This window comes from Dama dama, chromosome 24, assembly GCF_033118175.1.
Source record: "Dama dama isolate Ldn47 chromosome 24, ASM3311817v1, whole genome shotgun sequence".
In the NCBI taxonomy this organism is placed as follows: Eukaryota; Metazoa; Chordata; class Mammalia; order Artiodactyla; family Cervidae; genus Dama; species Dama dama.
In genome coordinates, this window is record NC_083704.1 from 57,001,970 (window position 1) to 57,022,663 (window position 20,694).

The 20,694-nt window shown below is 45.2% G+C and overlaps 3 protein-coding genes across 3 annotated transcripts in view; 1 reads left to right on the forward strand and 2 right to left on the reverse strand.

The window, feature by feature from the left end:
* The window catches only part of FAM240A (family with sequence similarity 240 member A), a 35,568-nt gene extending 27,214 nt beyond the window's left edge, over nt 1–8,354 (reverse strand). Inside the window, exon 1 of the mRNA XM_061127785.1 lies at nt 8,280–8,354. Within this exon, the coding sequence (XP_060983768.1) occupies nt 8,280–8,354 (75 nt within the window). The remainder of the gene's footprint in view (nt 1–8,279) is intronic.
* LRRC2 (leucine rich repeat containing 2) overlaps nt 1–20,694 on the forward strand; it is an 81,486-nt gene that overhangs the window by 13,953 nt on the left and 46,839 nt on the right. The window contains exon 7 of the mRNA XM_061128792.1: nt 813–936. The gene's annotated coding sequence lies outside the window, so the exon portion shown is untranslated. The remainder of the gene's footprint in view (nt 1–812; nt 937–20,694) is intronic.
* CRIPTO (cripto, EGF-CFC family member) lies at nt 10,957–15,732 on the reverse strand. The gene is made up of 6 exons (XM_061128795.1): nt 15,415–15,732; nt 14,617–14,669; nt 14,400–14,534; nt 13,803–13,917; nt 13,614–13,723; nt 10,957–11,948 (listed from the first exon to the last, which is right to left on the reverse strand). Exons 1-6 carry the CDS (start codon nt 15,432–15,434, stop codon nt 11,836–11,838), a joined length of 546 nt encoding a protein of 181 aa, XP_060984778.1. The 5' UTR covers nt 15,435–15,732; the 3' UTR covers nt 10,957–11,835.

The following is a 20,694-nucleotide window of genomic DNA, read 5'->3' on the forward strand; positions in this document are numbered from 1 at the left end:
TTCCTAGGGCTAGTAGCACTGCACTTTCCTGTTAAGAAAATGGTTGTCCCATTTTCTAATACTCCATGGAGTGACTTTCATTCCCTAAAAAAACTCACACTGCTTTACACATGACATATTAGTTATCCCATTGTTTCATACTTGCAAAGAATGTAAAATCAGTAAGATGATAAAATATTTAAATTTAAGTAGAAGAGACATTACTTTGTTACAAAGGTCTGTCTAGTCAAAGCTATGGTTTTTCCAGTAGTCATATATGGATGTGAAAGTTGGACCATAAAGAAAGCTGAGTGCCAAAGAATTGATGCTTTTGAACTGTGGTGTTGGAGAAGACTCTTGAGAGTCCCTTGGACTTCAAGGAGATCCAGTCAGTCCATCCTAAAGGAGATCAGTCCTGAATATTCATTGGAAGGACTGACGCTGAAACTCCAATACTTTGGCCACCTGATGCGAAGAACTGACTCATTGGAAAAGACCCTGGTACTGGGAAAGATTGAAAGCAGGAGGGGAATGGGGCAACAGAGGATGAGATGGTTGGATGGCATCACTGACTCAATGGACATGAGTTTGTGTAAGTTCTGGGAGTTGGTGATGGACAGGGAAGCCTGGCATGCTGGGGTACATGCAGCACAAATCGCAGAGTCGGATGCGACTGAGTGACTGAACTGAACTGAGAGGAGACTAGTTTTCTATGAGCGGGGCAGAGAAAGATGATACTAATGTTTGTGTACGTTCTATTGTGAAGCATGTGATGCTATATTGTAGTTCTTTACCGATTATCCTCACACGAGGTTCTTGTCCCTATTTTATAGACATGAAAACCAAGTCTGGGAAAGACTGAACAACAAGCCTATGATCTCACAGCTGGAAGTGGCACAGCTGAGGCTCAAACCTAAGTCAGTCTGATCTCAAAGTCTGCAAGTGCTGTTGAAGCTGGTATGTTTGTACCTGGTTGAAATTGGCCTATATATTAGGCACATAGGATATAAATAGTAAATATCCATGTAACATATGATTAACATTGTGTAACCTGATCCACACTTGAGGATGCCTCTGCTTAAAGATTATTATCTGTCTTTTTTCCGTGGTGGCTCAGCAGTAATGAATCTGCCTGCCAATGCAGGAGATGTAGGTTCGATCCCTAGGTTGGGAAGATCCTCTTGGGGAAGAAAATGGCAATGCACTCCAGTATTCTTGCCTGGAAAATTCCATGGACAGAGGAGCCTGGCGGGCTACAGTCCATGGGGTTGCAAAAGAGTCAGACGTGACTTAGATACTAAACATACATGAAACATGAAATATAGTCACCACAAGCAAAGAGGTCTTTGGGTGGCTCGGCCAAACCCAAGAGAAGTCTGGAAGCTCTGTTAGCAGTCCCCAGCAGCACTGTGTCCCTGACTTTGTCATCTCTGGATGACTTTAGCCTTAAACCTGTGCTCCTTCACTGGGACCCATGGGGAGGTTAAATAGGAAGTAGCTTACCATCTTTCATCTCCCTTCCTCTTCTCTCAGCAATTCCTTTTCCAGGGCCAATTCTTTACTTCCAGGCTCTGCCTGACCTAATGAAGAGGCTGGGAACCCTGAGATATGACTGTGACCCTGGACAGCTGAACATTTCATATTGACTTTGTAGGAGGTTTTTTAATTTACAAAGTGCTTTCAATCACATTGTCTAATGAGTTATCAACAAGGGTTAGGAAAAGTGGTAAGAAGTAAGGCCAAGATGACAAAAGGCGTAAGATGAGCCTGGGAATGAGGCTGACCCTCTGGAGAGGGGGTGGAGGTTGATGAAGAAAGATTGTGTTGGTGAGCCAGCCCCTGAGCACCAGGCAGAGGCAGGACAGGACTTGACAGAATCACTGACCCACAGGCCGCATTTCCCAAGACCCTTGCCCACTGCAGACCCCAGCTGATACAGAGCCAGGAACTGTCATTTCTCCAAGAGACAGCTACGGCGAACTCTGACAGAAGCTTCCCTCTGACGCTTCACATGCCTTCATGTGGTCAGGACCACAGGACCATTTTGTGATGCATTTATCTATGCCCTGGCGGCTTATCCTTAAGAACCTCATTTAGAATGGTGCTTTGCCAAAGATAAGAGTTGTGAAGTTGACAGGGCCTGGGACTGTGTCTCTCTTGGCCTGACCTTTTCCACTCCTTTATGAGTCTGGTCCATATTCCATTACCTTCAGATAAGCTGTGCTTGCTTGGTGGGGAGTGGGTGCCAGTGAGTAAGCTGCCTGGATTCTACCAGTGTTTTCACAGTCTTACATGCCAATCTGTACAGAAAAACGAGAATGGAGACAGATTCTCCAGCAGTGCCGTGGGGAAAATTATTCTGGGCAAGGACTTTATGAACTCTTTCCAGTCACCAAAAATGAGGCTGCTGAGTCCAGGCATGTCTGGCCAAGCACGTCCTTACGTTTCAAGGGTACAGCTTGGGAAGGGCGGGGTGCGGCCCATGCAGCCACTGCTCTCTGGCCAGCCCCGAGGCTGGCCGCATGGAGGGGGGTCGGGTCGGTGACCCTGTGACGGAACGCCTCCTCCACTCCCCGCCCAGGATGCGGGTGGGTGAAAATAGGTATGCAGAGGATGGTATGCTGATGCCCTCTGTCAGGAGGGCAGCTGGTGGTCTGGGAGCCAGCACCCAGCGGGGGCTGCCTCTGCACAGCGGTGATACCGCAGCTGGACCCGAGGGCCTCCCTCCACCCACAGTCAGGACCCCATGCTCTCCCTGATTTCCTGATGATGGTCTGCTCGCTGCAGTGACAAGACGTGACTTGCTGCATAAAAAGGGGATTTATTCCCCCCCAGAGTGATAATGCTATTGTTTCAGAGTTGAACGCTGAACCTGAGTATTTCCATTTGCTCCGTATTTAGCACCACCTGCTCTCTACTATTCCCCTCTGTGTAGTTGTCTCTCTACATCCCAGGCTATGGGCACCATGGTCTGTGGGGGTTATGTTCTGTCCGTCATGGTGTGTTTGCCCCAAGCATCTAGGACAATGCTTCGTTGCTGTTGTTCAGTTGCTAAGCTGTGTCTGACTCTTTGCGACCCCGTGGACTGTGGTACATCAAGCTTCCCTGTCCTTCACTATCTCCCAGAGTCTGTTCAAATTCATGTCCATTGCATCAGTGATGCCATCTAGCCATCTTATCCTCTGCTGCCTTCAATCTTTCCCAGCATCACGGTCTTTTCCAAAGAGTTGGCTCTTTGCATCAGGGAGCCAAAGTATTGGAGCTTCAGCTTCAGCATCAGTCTTTCCCAGTGAATATTCAGGACTGATTTCCTTTAGGATTGACTGGCTTGATCTCCTTGCTGTCCAAGGGCCTCTCAAGAGTCTTCTCCAGCACCACGGTTTGAACACATCAATTCTTTGTCACTCAGCCTTCTTTTGGCCCAACGCTCACATCCATACATGACCACTGGAAAAATCATAGCTTTGACTATGTGAACTTTTGTTAGCAAAGTGATGTCTCTGCTTTTTAATACACTATCTAGGTTTGTCATAGCTTTCCTTCCAAGGAGCAAGCGTCTTAATTTCATGGCTGCAGTCACCATGTGCAGTGATTTTGGAGCCCAAGACAATAAAATCTGTCCCTCCTTCCACTTTTCCCCTTCTATTTGCCATGAAGTGAGGGGACTGGATGCCATGATCTTCATTTTTTGAATGTCGAGTTTTAAGCCAGCTCTTTCACTGTCCTCTTTCGCCTTCTTCAAGAGGCTCTTTAGTTCCTCTTCACTTTCTGCCATTAGAGTAGTATCATCTGCATACCTGAGGTTGTTGATATTTCTCTTGGCAATCTTGTGGGGTTGTGATTCATCCAGCCTGGCATTTTACATGATGTACTCTGCATATAAGTTAAATAAGCAGGGTGACAATATTCACCCTTGTCACGCTCCTTTCACAATTTGCATACAGCAAGCATTTTTTCCCCTACTAAATGTTTGTTAGCTCAAGAAAATCAGTAACAGTAGATTTAATTTGATTCAAACCCATATTTTGGGGATGAGATGGGGCTAGGGATGGAGGATGGGGTTTAAAGACCTGGAATGTGGAGTCAGTGTTGGAATCTGTCTTCCCCTACCAGCTGTGTGGCCTTGGGCAGGTCAGTCACCCTCTCTGAGTCTTAGTTTCTTTCGCTGTGAAATGGAGGTAATAATAGTTACTCAACACTATCATTGAAAGCATCAAATGGGATCACAAGTATGTACACATTTTCTAGCAAAGTTCCTGGCAAAGTAAGTCCACAATAGGTGGATGAGTATTGGAAGCTGTTATGAAAACATTAAGAACCAGAGGAGTTAAATGAATTGTCCCAATTAATACAGTGAGTACAATTTATTCAATTGTACTACAGTGTGGGGTATGCGTGCTTAGTCATATCTGACAGAATAGCCCCTGCTTGCCACAACTAGAAAGAAGTCTGCCTGGAGCAATGAAGACCCAGCTCAGCCAAAACCAAAAAACCCTATGGGAAAAAAAAAAAGATGATGAAGAGGCTAGCTAGGGCAGAGAGCTGAGTCCCAGGCAGCTGCTGTCCCTTCACCTCCAGCCTGGGAGCCAGGAGATGGGCCTGGTCTTTGCACTCACCTTGGGGAAGGATGGACCTCTCTACCTGCTGGGGCTGCCACCTTGGGCAGGTGGAAACATTGTTTTCAGGCAAGAGCAACAAAAAAAATGCACTACTCCTGATATATTCAGGGAAATCATCTATTGGATTTTAGTTCAAATATCTCTTGAGGTGGAGGCTGTACACACAAACACAAAGGCTTAGATGAGTCTGGCCACCTCCCGTCATGCCAGGTATCTTGCCCAGGAGTGGGGCAGAAGGGCGTTGGGAGCTGAAGGAGATACCCTGAGGTGTGAACTCAAGTTACTCAGTACTGCTTTGTGGGGGTTGAACTCTGAAATGTTTTGCCAAAACTACTGCAGAAGAATAATAAAAGGAAGGAAAGAAGAAAGGGATACAATCCTCTTAATGATCCCATTAAAGTGAAAACCTCATCTACCAATTTTCTAAAGCCATTGTTTTAGAACCAGGCCACGTGCTCAGCTCTGTCCCGTGTTTGGCCAGGGGTGTTTAGCACATGCTGCAGTGAGGCAGCCGGAGGGAAAACTGTTTGGAAGAGACTTACAGGAAGAGATCTGATTCCTGAGAAGCATGGTGGTGGGACCTCCCCGCCTCCCTTCCAAAACCTTTCTTGAGCACCACTTACATGCTGGCACTGGTGCTGGTGGGGACGACGATGAGCAGCCTGCCTGGGCCCTCATTCTGCCCACAGCACACGGAGGCTCAGGCCTTGAGAAAACTTGCTGGCAATGGAGGGGGTGAGACTTGCTCCTAGGCCGTTGGAGTCCAAATCCACTGTGCTGGGAAAAAGACCAAGCTTTGGACGGCCAGCACTTGGCAGCCTGAAAAGGTGTGTCTGTGGTTTCCTGCTCTTCTCCATCCTCTTTAAAGGCCCTTCTTTCTCATCACTCCTCCTCTTCCCAGCAGAGGCCCCACCCAAGGAGGAGGCTTTTCTTCCCTGTGTGCAGGAAAGGGCTTATTTGGCTTCTTCCAGGGCCAAAGGGAAAAGTGGCTCTTCAATAAGAATTATCCAATCTAATTCATGATCTCCAGGAGCATGTGTATCTGTTGAGTGCCTATGGCTCTGAGCCTCCTTTTGGCCATTTTTCAATGGGTGGTTGGAACAACTCATTTCCCAGTGAGAGCACCTGCCTCAGTGATTGATAGACACTAGGGGAAGGGCCACATCCATTTCAAAGAACATCAGTCAGGTCTGCCCACCTAGCAGTTTCAAGTTGGAAGGAGGCTGGGGACCAGTAACACAGTCATCCTGGGAGTTGGTGCAATCTTCCCAACTCTACACACTAAATGTGGTCACTGGCCCTGCAGACCAGCGTGCACCAGGCAACTGTCATTCCTTCTCCTAAGAAATGAGATGAGGCACAGCTGAACTCAGAACTAGCTCCAGATAGCTGTGCAGAGCGACTCTTGCAGAGAAAACAATGAGCTTCCTATGTTTCCTGTGAAAGGTTGTTGCTGAACCACGAAAGACGCCAGGATTCTTGGCCTCTGGAGGGGAAGAAATCAATCTGGGGCCAGAGACGAGGCTTGATCGCTCAGAGCTTTGGTGTAATAAGGTTTTATTAAAGTATAAAAGAGATAGAGAAAGCTTCTGACATAGACATCAGAAGTGGGCAGAGCCTAGAAATTGACTCTCTTACCTGGCTGGAGTGCACATCACCTATTGCTATATTACCTGATGCTTCTAACTTGGGGCTTTTAGAAGCTCATGGAGTTACAAGGCAATTAGTTTTACCTTCCTTTTTGGACTTTCCTCCTTCCCCTGCCCAGAGAGGGAGGAATGTTGGACTTGGGGTGACTCGGACCCTTGGTTAGGCTGTGCCTAGGCTGGCAGAGATGAAGCCAAGACCGTCAGCAACTGTGAGTGGAGACAGAGCCAAAGCTTTGAGGGAAGGGTCTTAGGCAAAGAATCTAATGGAAGCTGTGTTTTGTCGGATGGGGCAGTTGACATTTCTGTTTATAACTGGGATATGTTTCTATAACTGGGACACACTTCAGAGTGGGAAACACCTTTTATCCAAATATCTCCAAGTACTATAGAAAAATGAGCATCTTACTTTTCATGATTCCAAACAAAATTTGATTTTCTTCTCATAGTACATGGGTTCTATTTTGATGGGCTAGTCTGGTAAATCCTATAATAATGTCAGTTTTTCTGATTGACATTGATTATGTGCTAAAGTATCTAGTCTGTAGTCCTTGGCTTTGTTTTTTTTCTGAATAAAAATAAACCAGAGTGATCTGGAATTAGATAATATCGCACTTGTCTTCTGATTCCTGCTGCATGGAGGGCTTCCTGTGCAACTGGGGTTAATCTGTGATAGGTTAATTTACATCACGCATTCAATATAAGAAATAATTGTGTGGCTTAGAAGTGCTGTATTACTTAGGAGAATTGTGACCTCCCTCTTCTGCTTTCTTTTCTTCATTTTATTTTTTCCCCCTGATCAGAGTTGACCTAGTGGGTGAGGTGGGCCAAGTCTCCTGGGAGTTGCAGAGGCTCCTGGAAGCAACCACAGCTGGGGAGGGCCCTCTTCTCTGAAGGAGCCACAGACCATACTGAGGTCAGTTTTGTCAAACAGCATGCTGCCTGTTCTTCCTGTCTTTATCATCTTCCCTCTCGATGGGGATATAGGAGATGGTCTCCAGAAGTGTTAATTGTCTTTAATGCAGCTGTTAATGAGAAAGGAGACGATAAGGAACTAGTTCCTTTCCTGCCTTCCTCCCCCTTTTTCCCTCTCTCCTCCCTCCCTCCTCCATCTACAGTATCTACAGAGCAGCTCTAGGGTCCCTGGAGGTTTGGCACCCAGGGGTTGAGGATGCGGACAGACCAGTGCGGGAGACAGACAGGAAAACAAATCAGGGTGTTGGAGTGTTATGGGATCCATGAGAGACCTGTCGGGGGATTCAGCTCACAGAGTGGTCCTTCCCCCACAGTAGTTGGTGTAGGTGTGGGGAGACAGGAAAAGTAGAAGGGGAAGGAGGGGTGGAGGCACACATTGTATTTATCACCCTACCCCTTGTGAGATGCTTGTATTATCCCGGCCCAGCTGTACCTCTGCCAAGGTGGATATTGAATTTTTTTTCTTTTCCATTTGTGGTTTATTACAGGATATTGACTATAGTTCCTTGTGCTATATAGCAGGACCTCATTGTTTATCCATCCTATATACAATAATTTGTATCTGCCAGTTCCAACTCTCAATCTATCCCTCCCCTACCCGTCCCCCTTGGCATCCACAAGTCTTCTGTATGTCTGTGAGCCTGTTTTATAGATAAGTTCATTTGTGTTATATTTTAAATTCCCTATATAGGAGATATGATATGGTATTTGTCTCTTTCTAAATTATTACACTTTGTGTGATCGTCTCTGGGGCCATCCACATTGCTGCAAATGGCATTGTTTCATTTTTATGGCTGAGTAATATCCCATTGTATTTATGTGTATATATATGTACCACATCTTTATCCATTCAGCTGTTGGACATTTTGGTTGCTTCCATGTCTTGGCTGTTGTAAATAGTGCAGCTATGAACATAGAGGTGCAAGTATCTTTTCAAATTTTGTCCAAATATAGGCCCAGGAGTGGGATTGCTGGATCATATGGCAACTCTATTTTCAGCTTTTTGAGGAACCTCCCTACTGAGTTGTTGACTTGGAAGTCCGAAGCTCTGGTCCCTTACCTCAACAGGAGACAGCTCTGAAGGGCCATCCCAGTCCTGGAGCTCCCACGGCATCTGTTGAGGCCTGTTACACATAGCGTCTCTGCTGCATAGCAACAGTGCAGTTAACTTCTTCCGGAAGGCAGCTCCCTGAAAGTGTTGTTTTCAGGAGCTCCTCCCAGGAAGCTCCTTCTGAACACCCACAGCTCAGCTTCCTGGGAACCTGACCCAAGACTCATCCCAGAGTAACCATTTTCCCCTGTGCTGTGGTTTCCTCTCCCTTCCTTCTATTTATTGATGTTGTCATCACATAAATCTGTCATGATTTTCACTGAAATAGAGACAATCTTTCTCCATCTAACCACTCATCTTGAAGTAGATTTTTTTCCCCTGTAATTTCATAGTTGTCCCTGGCTAACTGCCTCGCTCTCCCATGAACACTTCCATGGACCTCACAAATTTGTAACCTCACAAATATAAACATTATAAATAATTCTTGCCTTTACTCTTTACAAAATCTTAACTTCCCATTGTAAAATCAATTATGTGAAATTGTAGTTAGCTTAGAAAACAAGATGAAAATTTACCCATAATCCCTCTACTTGGAAATGACGGTTTCGATATTTTCATGTTTCTTACCTTTTATGAACTCTAGTTGAAGCTACACTATACTCTGTCTTTCTCATCTGACATTGTGTTTTACACATTTTAAGTCGTTAAATATTCTAAAGATGGTATTTTAAAGGTGGTCGTATTGCAAGGTTAAGGTTGAGTTCTTATGCAAGAAGCCCTTCTCTGATGTCAGGCCTCTGGGTCAGCAACAGTGTTTTGAGTGACCCAGGGCAAATCCACCCACTTCCAGTAACAGGGCCAGAGGGCAAAATGCTTTCGAGCTAGTGTGGACACAGGTGTGTCTTTATTGTTTCCCATGTGGACGCTTTGAGAAGTCTGTAAGGCTTTTGAGGGTAGAATCTAGAGTCTTCTGCATCCCCTTGAACACCATTTCTCAGAATGTACTTTTGGTTCATGATTTTAGATAGATACAGGTGAATGCTATTATTATTCATTTTTATTTTTTAAAATTTAGGGACTGGTATAAATTATTCAGGCTTCACAAATGCTATCGTTTTGGACAAGTAAAAAGCACTTGAAAAAATAAGTGGATAGATATTCAAGATCACCAATCACTAGGGAAATGCAAATCAAAACCACATAAGATACTACTCCATACCCACTAGGGTAGCCATTATGAAAAAAATAAAAGCAGTGCCCAGAAAGCAATAGGGTGCAGGAAAATTGGAATATTTATGCATTGCTGATGGGCATGTAAAATGGTGAAACTGTTGTGAGAAATGTACAGTAGTTCTTTACAAAATTAAAACAGAATTATGATATGATCCAGCAATTCTACTTGTGTGTCTATACATCAAAGAACTGAAAGCAGGGACTAGAAGATATATTTATACACCAATGTTCACATCACATTATTCATAATAGCCAAAAGGTGGAAACCAAAGGCCATTAATGGATAGATAACCAAATGTGGTATATATGTATAATGGAATATTATTTGTCCTTTTAAAAGAAATGAAGTTCTGACACACGGGTGAACCTTGAAGATAGTATACTAAGTAAAATATGCCAGTCACAAAAGGATGTGTATGACTACTTATGTGAGGTGTCTAGAATAAATTCATGGACACAAAATAGACTACTGGCTGCCAGGGGCTGTGGGGAGGAAAAATGGGTTGTTATTGAGTTTCAGCTTTAAAAGATGAAAAAGTTGTGGAAATGGAGGGTGGTGATGATTGCCCAATAGTGTGAATGTACTTAATGTCACTGAACTTTACACTTAAAAATTGGTTGAAATGATAAGTTCTATGTTATGTATATTTTACCACAATACAAAAATGAGTGAATATAAATTAAAATTTTAAGCACAGATGATGTGGCCTAAATAAGGTGGAATGTGAATGTCCAAGTTTGGAAAACACAGTCCCAACTGTGTTCACATTACGGTTAGGGATCACAGCAGTTTCATGCAAATGAGAGAAAGCCTTATTTCAATACTCTGAGGTCTTTTTAAAAAATTTGTTCCATTTCTGGGCTAAAAATGTTTTAAAGCAAATTGTGGTAAATAGGAAGGTAGAGAACTGTGACACTTGTTGAGAAACTTTTTGTGCTAGAATTTTAGTTGGTTCACTTAGTTCTAACACGGTGGTTTAGTGACCAACATGGTTCAGACTAGGAAACTGGGTCCCATTGCCAGTAAGTGGCAAGACCAGCCCTCCCCACTGGGCAGCCCACTCTCCAGCTCTGAGCTCTCTTGGTGGTATCTCTCACTGCTTCCTTGCTTATCCCATTTCACCTTCTGTCACTGGATATTGCAAAAAACAAAAGAAAATTCCACTCTTTTGGAATTTTGCCTCTGTAGGGCATTCATTTGGAAAAACACGAATTATGGATCCAACAGTATGTAAATAATGGGAGTAGATCTTGTCCCTCCCAGCTGAGCACACACACCAAAGCCACAAACTAAACTGGGCACCACCTTGAGCTCTTGGCCTTTCCACTTCCCTCAGCTTTAAGCCTGTTGTAGTCATCACGTTCCATATGAAAACAAAAATAATACTGCGGAAAACAGAGAAGTGGGAGGAAAAATGCTACCACCTAGAAATGACCACAGTTCACACATTGGTTAACGTACTTCCCACTTTTACTGAACAGAACAGATACATATTTTTTAAATGGGCTTTACAATATATGGCTTTATCACTGGCTTACAACTAAACATACTGTGAACATTTTCTTTTACCACCATTGAAATAATCGCACAGTATACAGAAATCATAATGTATTAAGCAATCTTTATATATCGGGGGAATTTAGATAGTTTTTTTAAAGGAGACTTTATTCTTTTTACAAATCCTTCAGAAAACAGGTACCCTTGTCTCATATAGTTCCTATTGATGGTAGAAACTTGCCCTTCAACTTAGCCTTTTAACTTGCTTCTCTGTAGCCACCAGATCAACCAAGACATTCATTTTATTTTTTCAAATCTCTCCCATTTGCTCCCACTTTTCTAGCTAGTCACCCCGGATACACGCACACCTCCATTACTCTAGCACCCTGTCTCTCACCTTGGATATCTGCCCCCTCCCTTCTCCTCTGCTCCCCTTACAGGTCCTTCCTTTCCAAGATACCATCCTAACTGATGTCAATCAACTCCATTCAAAGCTTTAAGCTCAGTTCCACATTGAGAGTAACCTTTAATAATTTGAATATAGAATTCAATTGTTTAAAGGAAATTATTTGTAAGCCCTTGGCAGTTACATGTATCAGAAACACAGGAGTTAGGCACAAGATATGGCTTATTTTTTTTTTTTTTTAATTAGTTTTTTGGAGAGGGCAGGGCAGAGCAAAGTAATTGGTGCTTTAAGGAAATCTTTTTAGGGACCACAGGGAAATCTATTCACTATTTCAAGGCAACTAATTACCATCTCTCAGTTGGGACTTTAGTGAGACAGACTTTACAGGTCCTGAAATCTGCATGACAAATGTTGAAAACAAATGTGGGTTAATAATAACTTTGTATAGCAAGGCAGATGCCAGGGAGCATAAGAGCACACACAGACGGTGTTAATTCTGGAGTCCTGGAAGCTGTGAGGTGCTCATCCATCACATGGCCGTCTGGAAGGTAGAGACACTTGGTCATTAAAGGAGATCCCTCTTGGCACTTTATCCTGCTGCCAAGGCTCATTTACATGAGCCCCAAAGCAGTTAGGGTCCAAGATTGAGTACAATGTGTTTATGGGATCAACAGTACCTACCAATTATGTGCAGTCAGACTCCCCTGAAAAAATATTTTGACAGAAGATGCCATAGGCCCACTGTTAACCTGATCTTTCTCAGACCTGGTCATCTAACCCAGCTGGTGTTGCCTGTAATTGCTGGCATGTGGCAGAACTTGGTTAGGCTCTGATGATAAGGAGACAGCACATTTCGGGTCCCAAGTTCTGAGGAGAAAATATGATCCCTACCTATCCAACCATTCCACCCACACCTTCCAATCACCTACCCTGGGTCTGATGTGTATGTGTATCTTTGTGTGTGTGTTTGTCACTCAGTCATGTCCAACTCTCTGCAATCCCATGGACTGTAGCCCGCCAGGCTCCTCTGTCCATGGACTTCTCCAGGCAAGAATACTGGAGTGGGTAGCCATTCCCTTCTCCAGGAGATCTTCCCAACCCAGGAATCAAACCCAGATCTCCAGCACTGCAGGCGGATTCTTTTCCATGTGAGCCACCAGGAAAGCCCACGTGGGTCTGATACCCAATGCAAATAGAAAAGACAATCCCTGCCTGGATCGGTGTCCCATCTTGTACTCAGTGAAGCATTTGTTTTCATTTTCAATTTGTTGAATATTTTCAATTTCTAACATCTGCAGGGTCAGGACTAGGAGAGCCCTCTGATCTAGGGTGGCCTCTGAAATCTGGTTCAGATTGGGTTAGGGAACAAACCCTTTCCTCTTGTTCTCCTTTATGTCCCTGCCCTTCCTGTCATTGTTTTCCTCAAATCAGTAAAAATCAACAAGGTGAAAGGGTTTTGAGACCAATCACCAGGGAGTGCCGTACAGGGACCTTTTAGGATCCATGAAGAAGCTCCTGTGAAAGGAGAACGGGGCTCAAATCCTCCCATGGAATTTAAGGACAATACTTGCAGTTGGGTTCCCCCAACCCCACTCTGGGCTTCCCCTGTGGCTCAGCTGGTAAAGAATCCGCCTGCAATGCAGGAGACCTGGGTTAGATCCCTGGGTTGGGAAGATCCCCTGGAGAAGGGAATCTGTATTCTGGCCTGGAAAATTCCATGGACTGTATAGTCTCTGGGGTTGCGGGAGACGACCGAGCGACTTTCACTTGCAAATTAATTAGCAGACGGCTGCCTTCACTTGCAATCCCATTCTTGGATGGGCACTAACTGAGCTGCCCCCCACCCCCGGAGTCTGTCTGGGTCTCCCTGCCCAAAGAAAGAACACCAGAGCGCATCTCTTGGTGTTTAAGAGGCCAAGGCTTTTCTTGTTTATTTTCCTCTACAGAGTTTCACAGCTTATAAAGTGTCAGGGAGACTCAAAGTAACTCTCCACCTGAAAGGTGGCACAACTAGCCAAATACTGAGGAAGTAAATATCAAGGGTGCCAGGAAGAACATCCAATCTGGAGTCCCTGATGCTTTTACAAGCAGACCTTTGGCTGACAGTCTCCAGCAAGCCATGTAGTACGGGGAGAGACCCTATTAACTAAGTGTCCACAGGCCACTGACTAACCTGAGAGGGCAAAAGCGGGGACCCTCTGCTTACCACAACCAGGTAGGAATGACTGAGGAAAGCAGCGAAGCTGGCCATGCCAGCATTTACACATGGAACACTTCCTGGGCAGCCAGGTGTCATGGGGCACAGGCCCACAGTTCCTGAGGATGAATGGACATGCAGATTTTAAATCCCCACTTCTCCTTCCCTCTCCGCCCCCAGCCCCTCTCAAGGACTTACTCTTTGCGAGAGTCATGCTCACAGTTCCGTCCATAGAAAGAGGGAGGACAGGCACAAAAGGACCCCAGCATGCAGGTTCCCCCATTTAAACAGCAGGTTCTGTTCAGCTCCTTACCTGAAATGTAGGAAGAGGTGGCTGAGAGGGGTGGAGGGACTGAAAAGTGAGTTCCCTTAAAAGGTTAATATGGCGGCAAGGGCTTAATCTCCCCCAAAGTGTTTGCAGATGTCTAAACATTGTAAATCTCACTGAATAAGACTCTGCTTTTTAGTGTTCCTTTGGCTACCTGTGCTTTTGAGCAGAGAAATCTTTTTTCATGCACAATCCAGTGGTGGTACCTGGAATCCCCAGCCTGAAGTGGGATCAGGTGAGGGAAACTTGTGTTCTGCGAGGGAAACTGTGTTCTGTGGTGGGGTGGGGACACAGTGTGAAGTACATGCTTGTATTGTCCCCAGAATCAAAACCAGTCCAACCATCCATCTACCCAGCTCCAGAATCAGATGCTCACTCTCTTAGGCGAAAGTGTCAGATACTCAGAAAACACATAAAGGACCACGATAAAGATACCACACTGTACATCTAAGGTGGGTACGTCTTACTCTTTTGGATTCCCATGGATGCTACAAACTGGGAAGGCTGGTGACGAATTGCAGGCTCCTCTTGGGACCAAAGGCCATCATCTCTGAAGGCCAGCTCTCCCTGTGACAGACGGGCAAGTCCAAGGTCGCCCAATCCTGAATGACAAAATTAACTCCTTGAGTCTATGTTCCAGGCCACTTGAAAATTGCTAGTGATCAAAAGAACAAAGTCTCTTACCAGCGACTAATCCCAGTTCAAGTGCTCTGGAAAAGGCCATGATCAAAATCACACTAGGAAGAGGAAATCAGACCTCCATTAGCAAAACAAAGCAAATAAAATCCCTTTGAGTTAACACCACAGGCCACTAGGGAGAGAAATCCTACAGCACCACTTTCCTTCCCCCCCTCCCCCCACCCCCCGCCTCTTTTGAAATGATTAATTTATATAACAATCCAAAGAAAGATGATGAGAATAAAGTCCAACTAATTTCCAACTCTTTCCAATACGTATCCTCATATGCATATAATTTTAAGTGTCTTCTACCTTCTATATCACATATTTTTCTCCTGCACCTAGTTTTCATAGTAATTTTAAATGGCTGGATGACATTCAATGTCATTGATGAATCACAGTTCACAAACTATTTCATTTACACCAGTCATTTAAAAGATGTTCAAGGTTAAAAAACATTTCCTATTATTCTTAACGGTTTCCAAATATGGAAAACCTGTCTGTAACTTCAACCTTCTCAGACGTATATTTTAAATCTCATTGTAATATTGACCTGTTCTTACAAAAGAGGAGGAAACCACTAGTCATGTCAGGCAAAGCCAGTAACCTGACTGAAGATGATAAAAGCCAATAACAAAGGTAGATGCAACTTTAAGTTCCAGGTCTTTTGGAAAAACAGCAGCACTCTTGGCAGCTCTTTAAGGTTTGAACGAAATGAAATAAAACAACGCAGAGGTACAGAACACGTTTCCTAAGCTGGCAAACTCTAGTAATAAAAGGTTCACACTCAAGATCGGTTCATACCTGTAAGAGAAGCACTCCATCTTCCTCTGGTCTGCGGCCCCTAACAATTTAGAAGGAAAAAAATATTAACCCGGCTTTAATTCACAGTCATTGCCAAAACACCCAAAGGAAAATGTTAATTTCTTGACGTGAAAAAGAGCATTTTAAAGGAAAAATATCCCAGATGAGAAATATGCTTTCCCCCAAAGTTCTTAGAAGCAGAAGTCGGGCTGTCCGGCGAAACCAGGGTATGCCTCATGGGTCTGTCCTAACAAACGCTTGGACTGTAACCTTCAGGGAGATTTCGCCTTCCTCAGTCGCAAGCCCAGGGGTTGTGGGGACAACCCTCCGGTGGGCGGGGAGGCGGCGGTCCGTTCGCATTACAATGCTTAAACACTCCGGGGTGGAGGTGAGAGGCTGCTAGGCGGCCAAACAGAGAGAGAATGGAAAAGGCCATTCTTGTAAAACTGTTGCTAATTAGCCCTACTGTCTGTATCATTAGCTTCGGGTTAAAAATATCAGATTTGCTGTTTTTTTTTTTTAAAAAAGGCAAACCAATTACTGTATCGAGGTGGTGGAAAAGTATTGCTTTAATCAGGAAACACCAAGTTTGGGTCTCCCAAGGAGTTGATGTTTTATAAGTTTTATTTCCCGAAATTTGCTTTCATTTTTGGTTTTCTCAGGAAAGGTGTGTTGAGCTCGTGGTCCGAGAAGGGTGTGTCACCGCGGGTGGGAGGGAAAGGTGAGGACTCAGGAAAAGTTAGGGTTAGGACAGAAGTTCAGGGTCAGGAAGGGGTTCCTGCCCCGGCTGGAGTGAATGGGTGTAAATTCCAGGCGCACCTGAATTGCAAGGGAGGCTGGAAGGAAGCACAGCCGGCGCCAGGCGGGTGGGTGGGCTAGGGGAGGTGGGCAGCGAGGCGGAGTGTCCGGCCGGCCGGGGCCTGCCCCTTCCTGGTGGACCGCGGGCCGGGGCGCAGCCTTTAGCGGTCTGCGCCCTGGGTGCCAGGCCTGCTCCAGGAAAAGGATGTAGAAATACGGCCGTCTAGACTGGGAGGCCATTTTAGCTTTGCCACTGGGTTTCATTGCATTTTAGCAGTCTCCCAGAGCCCAATGTGCAGCCTCTTCCATCCCCTCTTAGTCTGCCCTGCCTCCCAGGACACCAGAATTAACCCGATTTAGCTGTGTCCTGTGATTACCCTAAAAGTATTTATTTGGTGATTTCAGTAAGCTCCAGACGCTGCTGCTGGAGAGACTTGTCCCTGAGCCCTGAGGCCTCTTGAAACAGAGCAGGACCCTTTGGGGCCTTCCCAGGTATAAAAAGTCCCTCCGTGTCCCTTGTCTCCTGTAAGTCACACAGGAGCAGGCTCAAGCAGTTAATGATTAGGACAATAGAGTCACAGAATCTTTAGTTCCTCCCTGAAGGAGACAGATAACAGTGTCTGATGCACATTCCTGAGCTGGATTGCAGATAACCAAAACTGCCACCAAAGGGAAAAGGCTAACTGCACGATGACCAGACTATCGCCATGACATAAGCTGCTCCATCTTGAGCAGCACTGATTCTCTGAAAGTGAAAGTGGCTCAGTCGTGCCCGACTCTTTGTGACCCCATAGTCTATACAGTCCATGGAATTCTCCAGGCCAGAATGCTGGAGTGAATAGCAGTTCCCTTCTCTAGGGGATCTTCCCAACCCAGGGACTGAACCCAGGTCACCCACATTGCAGGTGGATTCTTTACCAACTGAGCTACCAGGGAAGCCCTATGTCTGGCCAGCACAATTCCAAGAATTGGCCTCAAGAGAATGGGGAAAAAAACTGACCGTGGAGTTGAAGATTAACTGGGCTTGAAACAATCAAGATGACACTGACGCAACCTGCTACTTGGCTCCAACAGACCTTAGCCCACAGTACTTCCCTATTTCAAGGTGGATGAGATTGGTTTACTAACCTACTTTCTTGAATTTCCTCTGGGAGTGGGTCAATGCTTGAAGGAATTATTAGATTGGAATTTTATCTTCTAGTCAAGGGGATCATAATTGGCATGATGAGTCTTTGCAAAATGATTACTTAAAATGTTAGTAATGAGATGCATCTTTTGGAGTCTCAGTGGGCATGTGAGGGAACCAGAGAATATTTCTTACACCATGTCAGATCCTTCCACTCTAACAATTCTTTGTTGCCCATGTTCAGCTTGAAATTACAGAAGACTTCTTCACCCTTTTTCCCTAGACATGGAAGGAAAATCTGACAGTGGGGGTTGTAACTAAGGAAGTGAGACTCTAACTAGGGACTGTCAGCAACTCAGCATTCTATTTCTTTTTCTTTCTTTCTTTTCTTTGGCTGCACTGAGTGGCTTTTGGGCCTTAGTTCCCTGATCAGGGATGAAACGCATGCCCCAACAGTAGAAGTGTGAAGTTCTAACTACTGAGCAACCAGGGAACTCTTCCAAATCTATTTCTTAATTTTTACTATGCCTAACTTAGCTTGGCTTAGCTTGCTACAGATAAAGAAAGCTGTTGATGCACATCAAGATTGAAGAGTAGTTTTTCTATAGGCCTCACTTCTGTTCCTTACTCTCCAGGACTAGCTGACCAAGGATTTGTTCCAACTGCAAGCAAGACCTGATGGCTACTTGGAACCTTGTGATGGGGACAGTCATCTCTGAATTTAAAAGACTGCCCCCTCCCCTACACATAGCTCCTTCCTCTTTTCCCCTGGTAATCTCTGAGCAAACATGGGGATTTGGTTCTTTGTGACCCCAGTCTCTGTCTCTCCAGGGTTGCTGGCTTCCTTAATAAGGTTATCTTTCCTTTTATCCAACACTTGTCTCTCAGTATTGGACTCTTGAGCAAAGAGCCGCTGAGCGTGGGTTTGGTAACACTTTCACCTAACACCTGAGTGCTCCAGATCACTTAGTTTGTTATTAAATACATCCTAAGTCATGAATGAAAGTGAAAGTGTTAATCGCTCATTTGTGTCCAGCTTTTTGCGACCCCATGGACTGTAGCCTGCCAGGTTCCTCTGTCCATGGAATTTCCCAAGCAAGAACACTGGCTGCTGCTGCTGCTAAGTCACTTCAGTCGTGTCCGACTCTGTGCGACCCCATAGACGGCAGCCCATCAGGCTCTGCCATCCCTTGGATTCTCCAGGCAAGAACACTGGCGTGGGTTGCCATTTCCTTCTCCAATGCATGAAAGTGAAAAGTGAAAGTGAAGTTGCTCAGTCATGTCCGACTCCCAGCGACCCCATGGACTGCAGCTTACCAGGCTCCTCTGTCCATGGAATTTCCCAAGCAAGAATACTGGAGTGGATAACCATTCCCTTCTCCAGGGAATCTGCCCAACCCAGGGATCAAACCTGAGTCCCCTCCATTGCAAGCAGATTCTTTACTGTCTGAGCTACCAGGGAAGCCCCTGAAGTCATGAGTAATTTTTAAATATCATCTACTCCTAATTTCTAAAGTAAAAGCCCTGCGTTTACCTAATATTGCCAGGCACACAAATGTGAAACTTTTATCTAATGCTGAAATGGCCCAACTCATCTGAGGACTTAATGAAACTCAGGTTCTTTATGTCTTGGTGCAGAAGGAATTCAGTAAGAGGCAAAGTGATAGGTAAGAATCATAGATTTATTAATATACTTTGTAATGAAGTTGCAGGAAAATGGAGTCCAAAAGGATGGTCATGTCCCAGGTCTCAGGTGAGTTCCTGGGACGGGCCACCAAATGAAGGTGCTTGGCTTTGAGTAGGAAGGAATTCAAGAGTGAGTCATAGTAAAGTGAAAGCAGGAATACATATTTCACAGGCAGAATGCGGTCCATCTCAGAAGGCAAGAGTGGCCCCGAAATGTTGGGGTGGTTAGTGGGAGGATTATTTCATCTATCTTGAGGAATTAGATCACTGCCCCCTTTTTGGCCTTCCCTCTCAGAATAGTCATGGTGCCACTCGATGTGTCACTTAGCATAAGCTAATATATTACAATGAGCTCATAACGAGGCTACCAGAAGTCAGATCTTCCACCATCTTGGGCCTGGTCTGCTCTAGCCAGTTTCTGTCGTCTCCAGTTTTTGTCAACGGCTGTGTCATTCTTTAAGGACTGTGCTCTGCCCGCTTCCCGTGGCAGAACGAATTGCAGCATCGGAGACTCTTTCAGCATTCCTGTCCACCTGTGTGAATGTGACGGGTCCACAGGTGCTAAAGAAGAGCAGTTATTTGCTTCTACATCAGCATTTTAGTTCTTGGGGGAATTGAATTTTAAGTGATTTTTATTGGAAGGCAGGTCCCCATCAGAGCAATGGTGGAATGGGATGCAGCCTGTTTACTTAAAGCTGGTAGTTACTCCACAGTGGCTGACTAATTCCTGCTGTGCATCAGCTCCCCGTGTGGCCTTCCAACTTGTTAAAAAGCTTCAGGTGTTCCTCTGATATTCAGACGGAATGAGGAACTTGGCCTGAAGCTCCAGAAGCTGGATGTGGGGAGGGCAGTGCAGAAGAGAAGGTTAATCAACTAACCCAGGAGCTGCACTGAGGCTTAAAGAAGGAACAGTACATTCTTAGGACACCTTGTGTTTCGCAGCCTTCAACTATCCGATGCGCTAGGCAGATAACAGCATTGACAACGTTAGTCTCACTTTATGGATGAAACAAAGAACTCCCATCTGTGAACTTACAGGTCTTTTCCATGGAGGCTGGGCAAGTCTGTGGCAGAACTGGAAGAGGGACACCACCCCTGCACTGACACTTCCTTGTTTAAAGGGGCTCTTGTGGAACTTTTAGAACTTGGATTAGAACCCCTGGAAATCACCTCCTCGTTTTCAGGAGGGAATCAAGGCCCTGAGTCTGGTGACGTTTGCATGACGGGTGTCAGTTCAGCCTGCAGCCCACACAGGATCTCTGCGTACCCAAAGACTGGAGCTCATTGAAGAGATCTGTGTTCCCCCAGGGACAGAGGGCAGAGAAAGTCTAGTGTATGCAATAGACAGAATCTGGGCTAAGTTTTAAGATAGGAAGAGGATGAGGGGAGGGGAGGGGAGGGCTGAAGTGTCTGAGTGGCTAGATATTTGCTATTGGGCTGGGGCCCCACAGGCTGTTCATTCAACAAGTATTTAACGAGGCTACTGTGTTGCTGGTCAAAGGCTGGGCTCTGGGGACACAGTGATGAGAGGTGACCCACCACTCAGTCGGGGAGAAAGGACAGTCATGATTGTGGTTGTGCTGCTGTCTCTGGATGGGGAGTTGATTGATGTCCCTGAGACAGTCACTGGACACCTCTGCTCGGTCACTGCTGAAATTGACAGAGACCAA

Excerpts from the sequence above, each read along its gene's own strand:
- CRIPTO (XM_061128795.1), bottom strand. The coding sequence starts at position 15,434 with ATGGAGTGCTTCTCTTACAG. Across the intron at positions 14,535-14,616 it reads TGAACTGGGATTAGTCGCTG|GATTGGGCGACCTTGGACTT; the intron begins GTAAGAGACTTT and ends TTTGTCATTCAG. Across the intron at positions 13,918-14,399 it reads ATCCATGGGAATCCAAAAGA|GTAAGGAGCTGAACAGAACC; the intron begins GTAAGACGTACC and ends CCTACATTTCAG.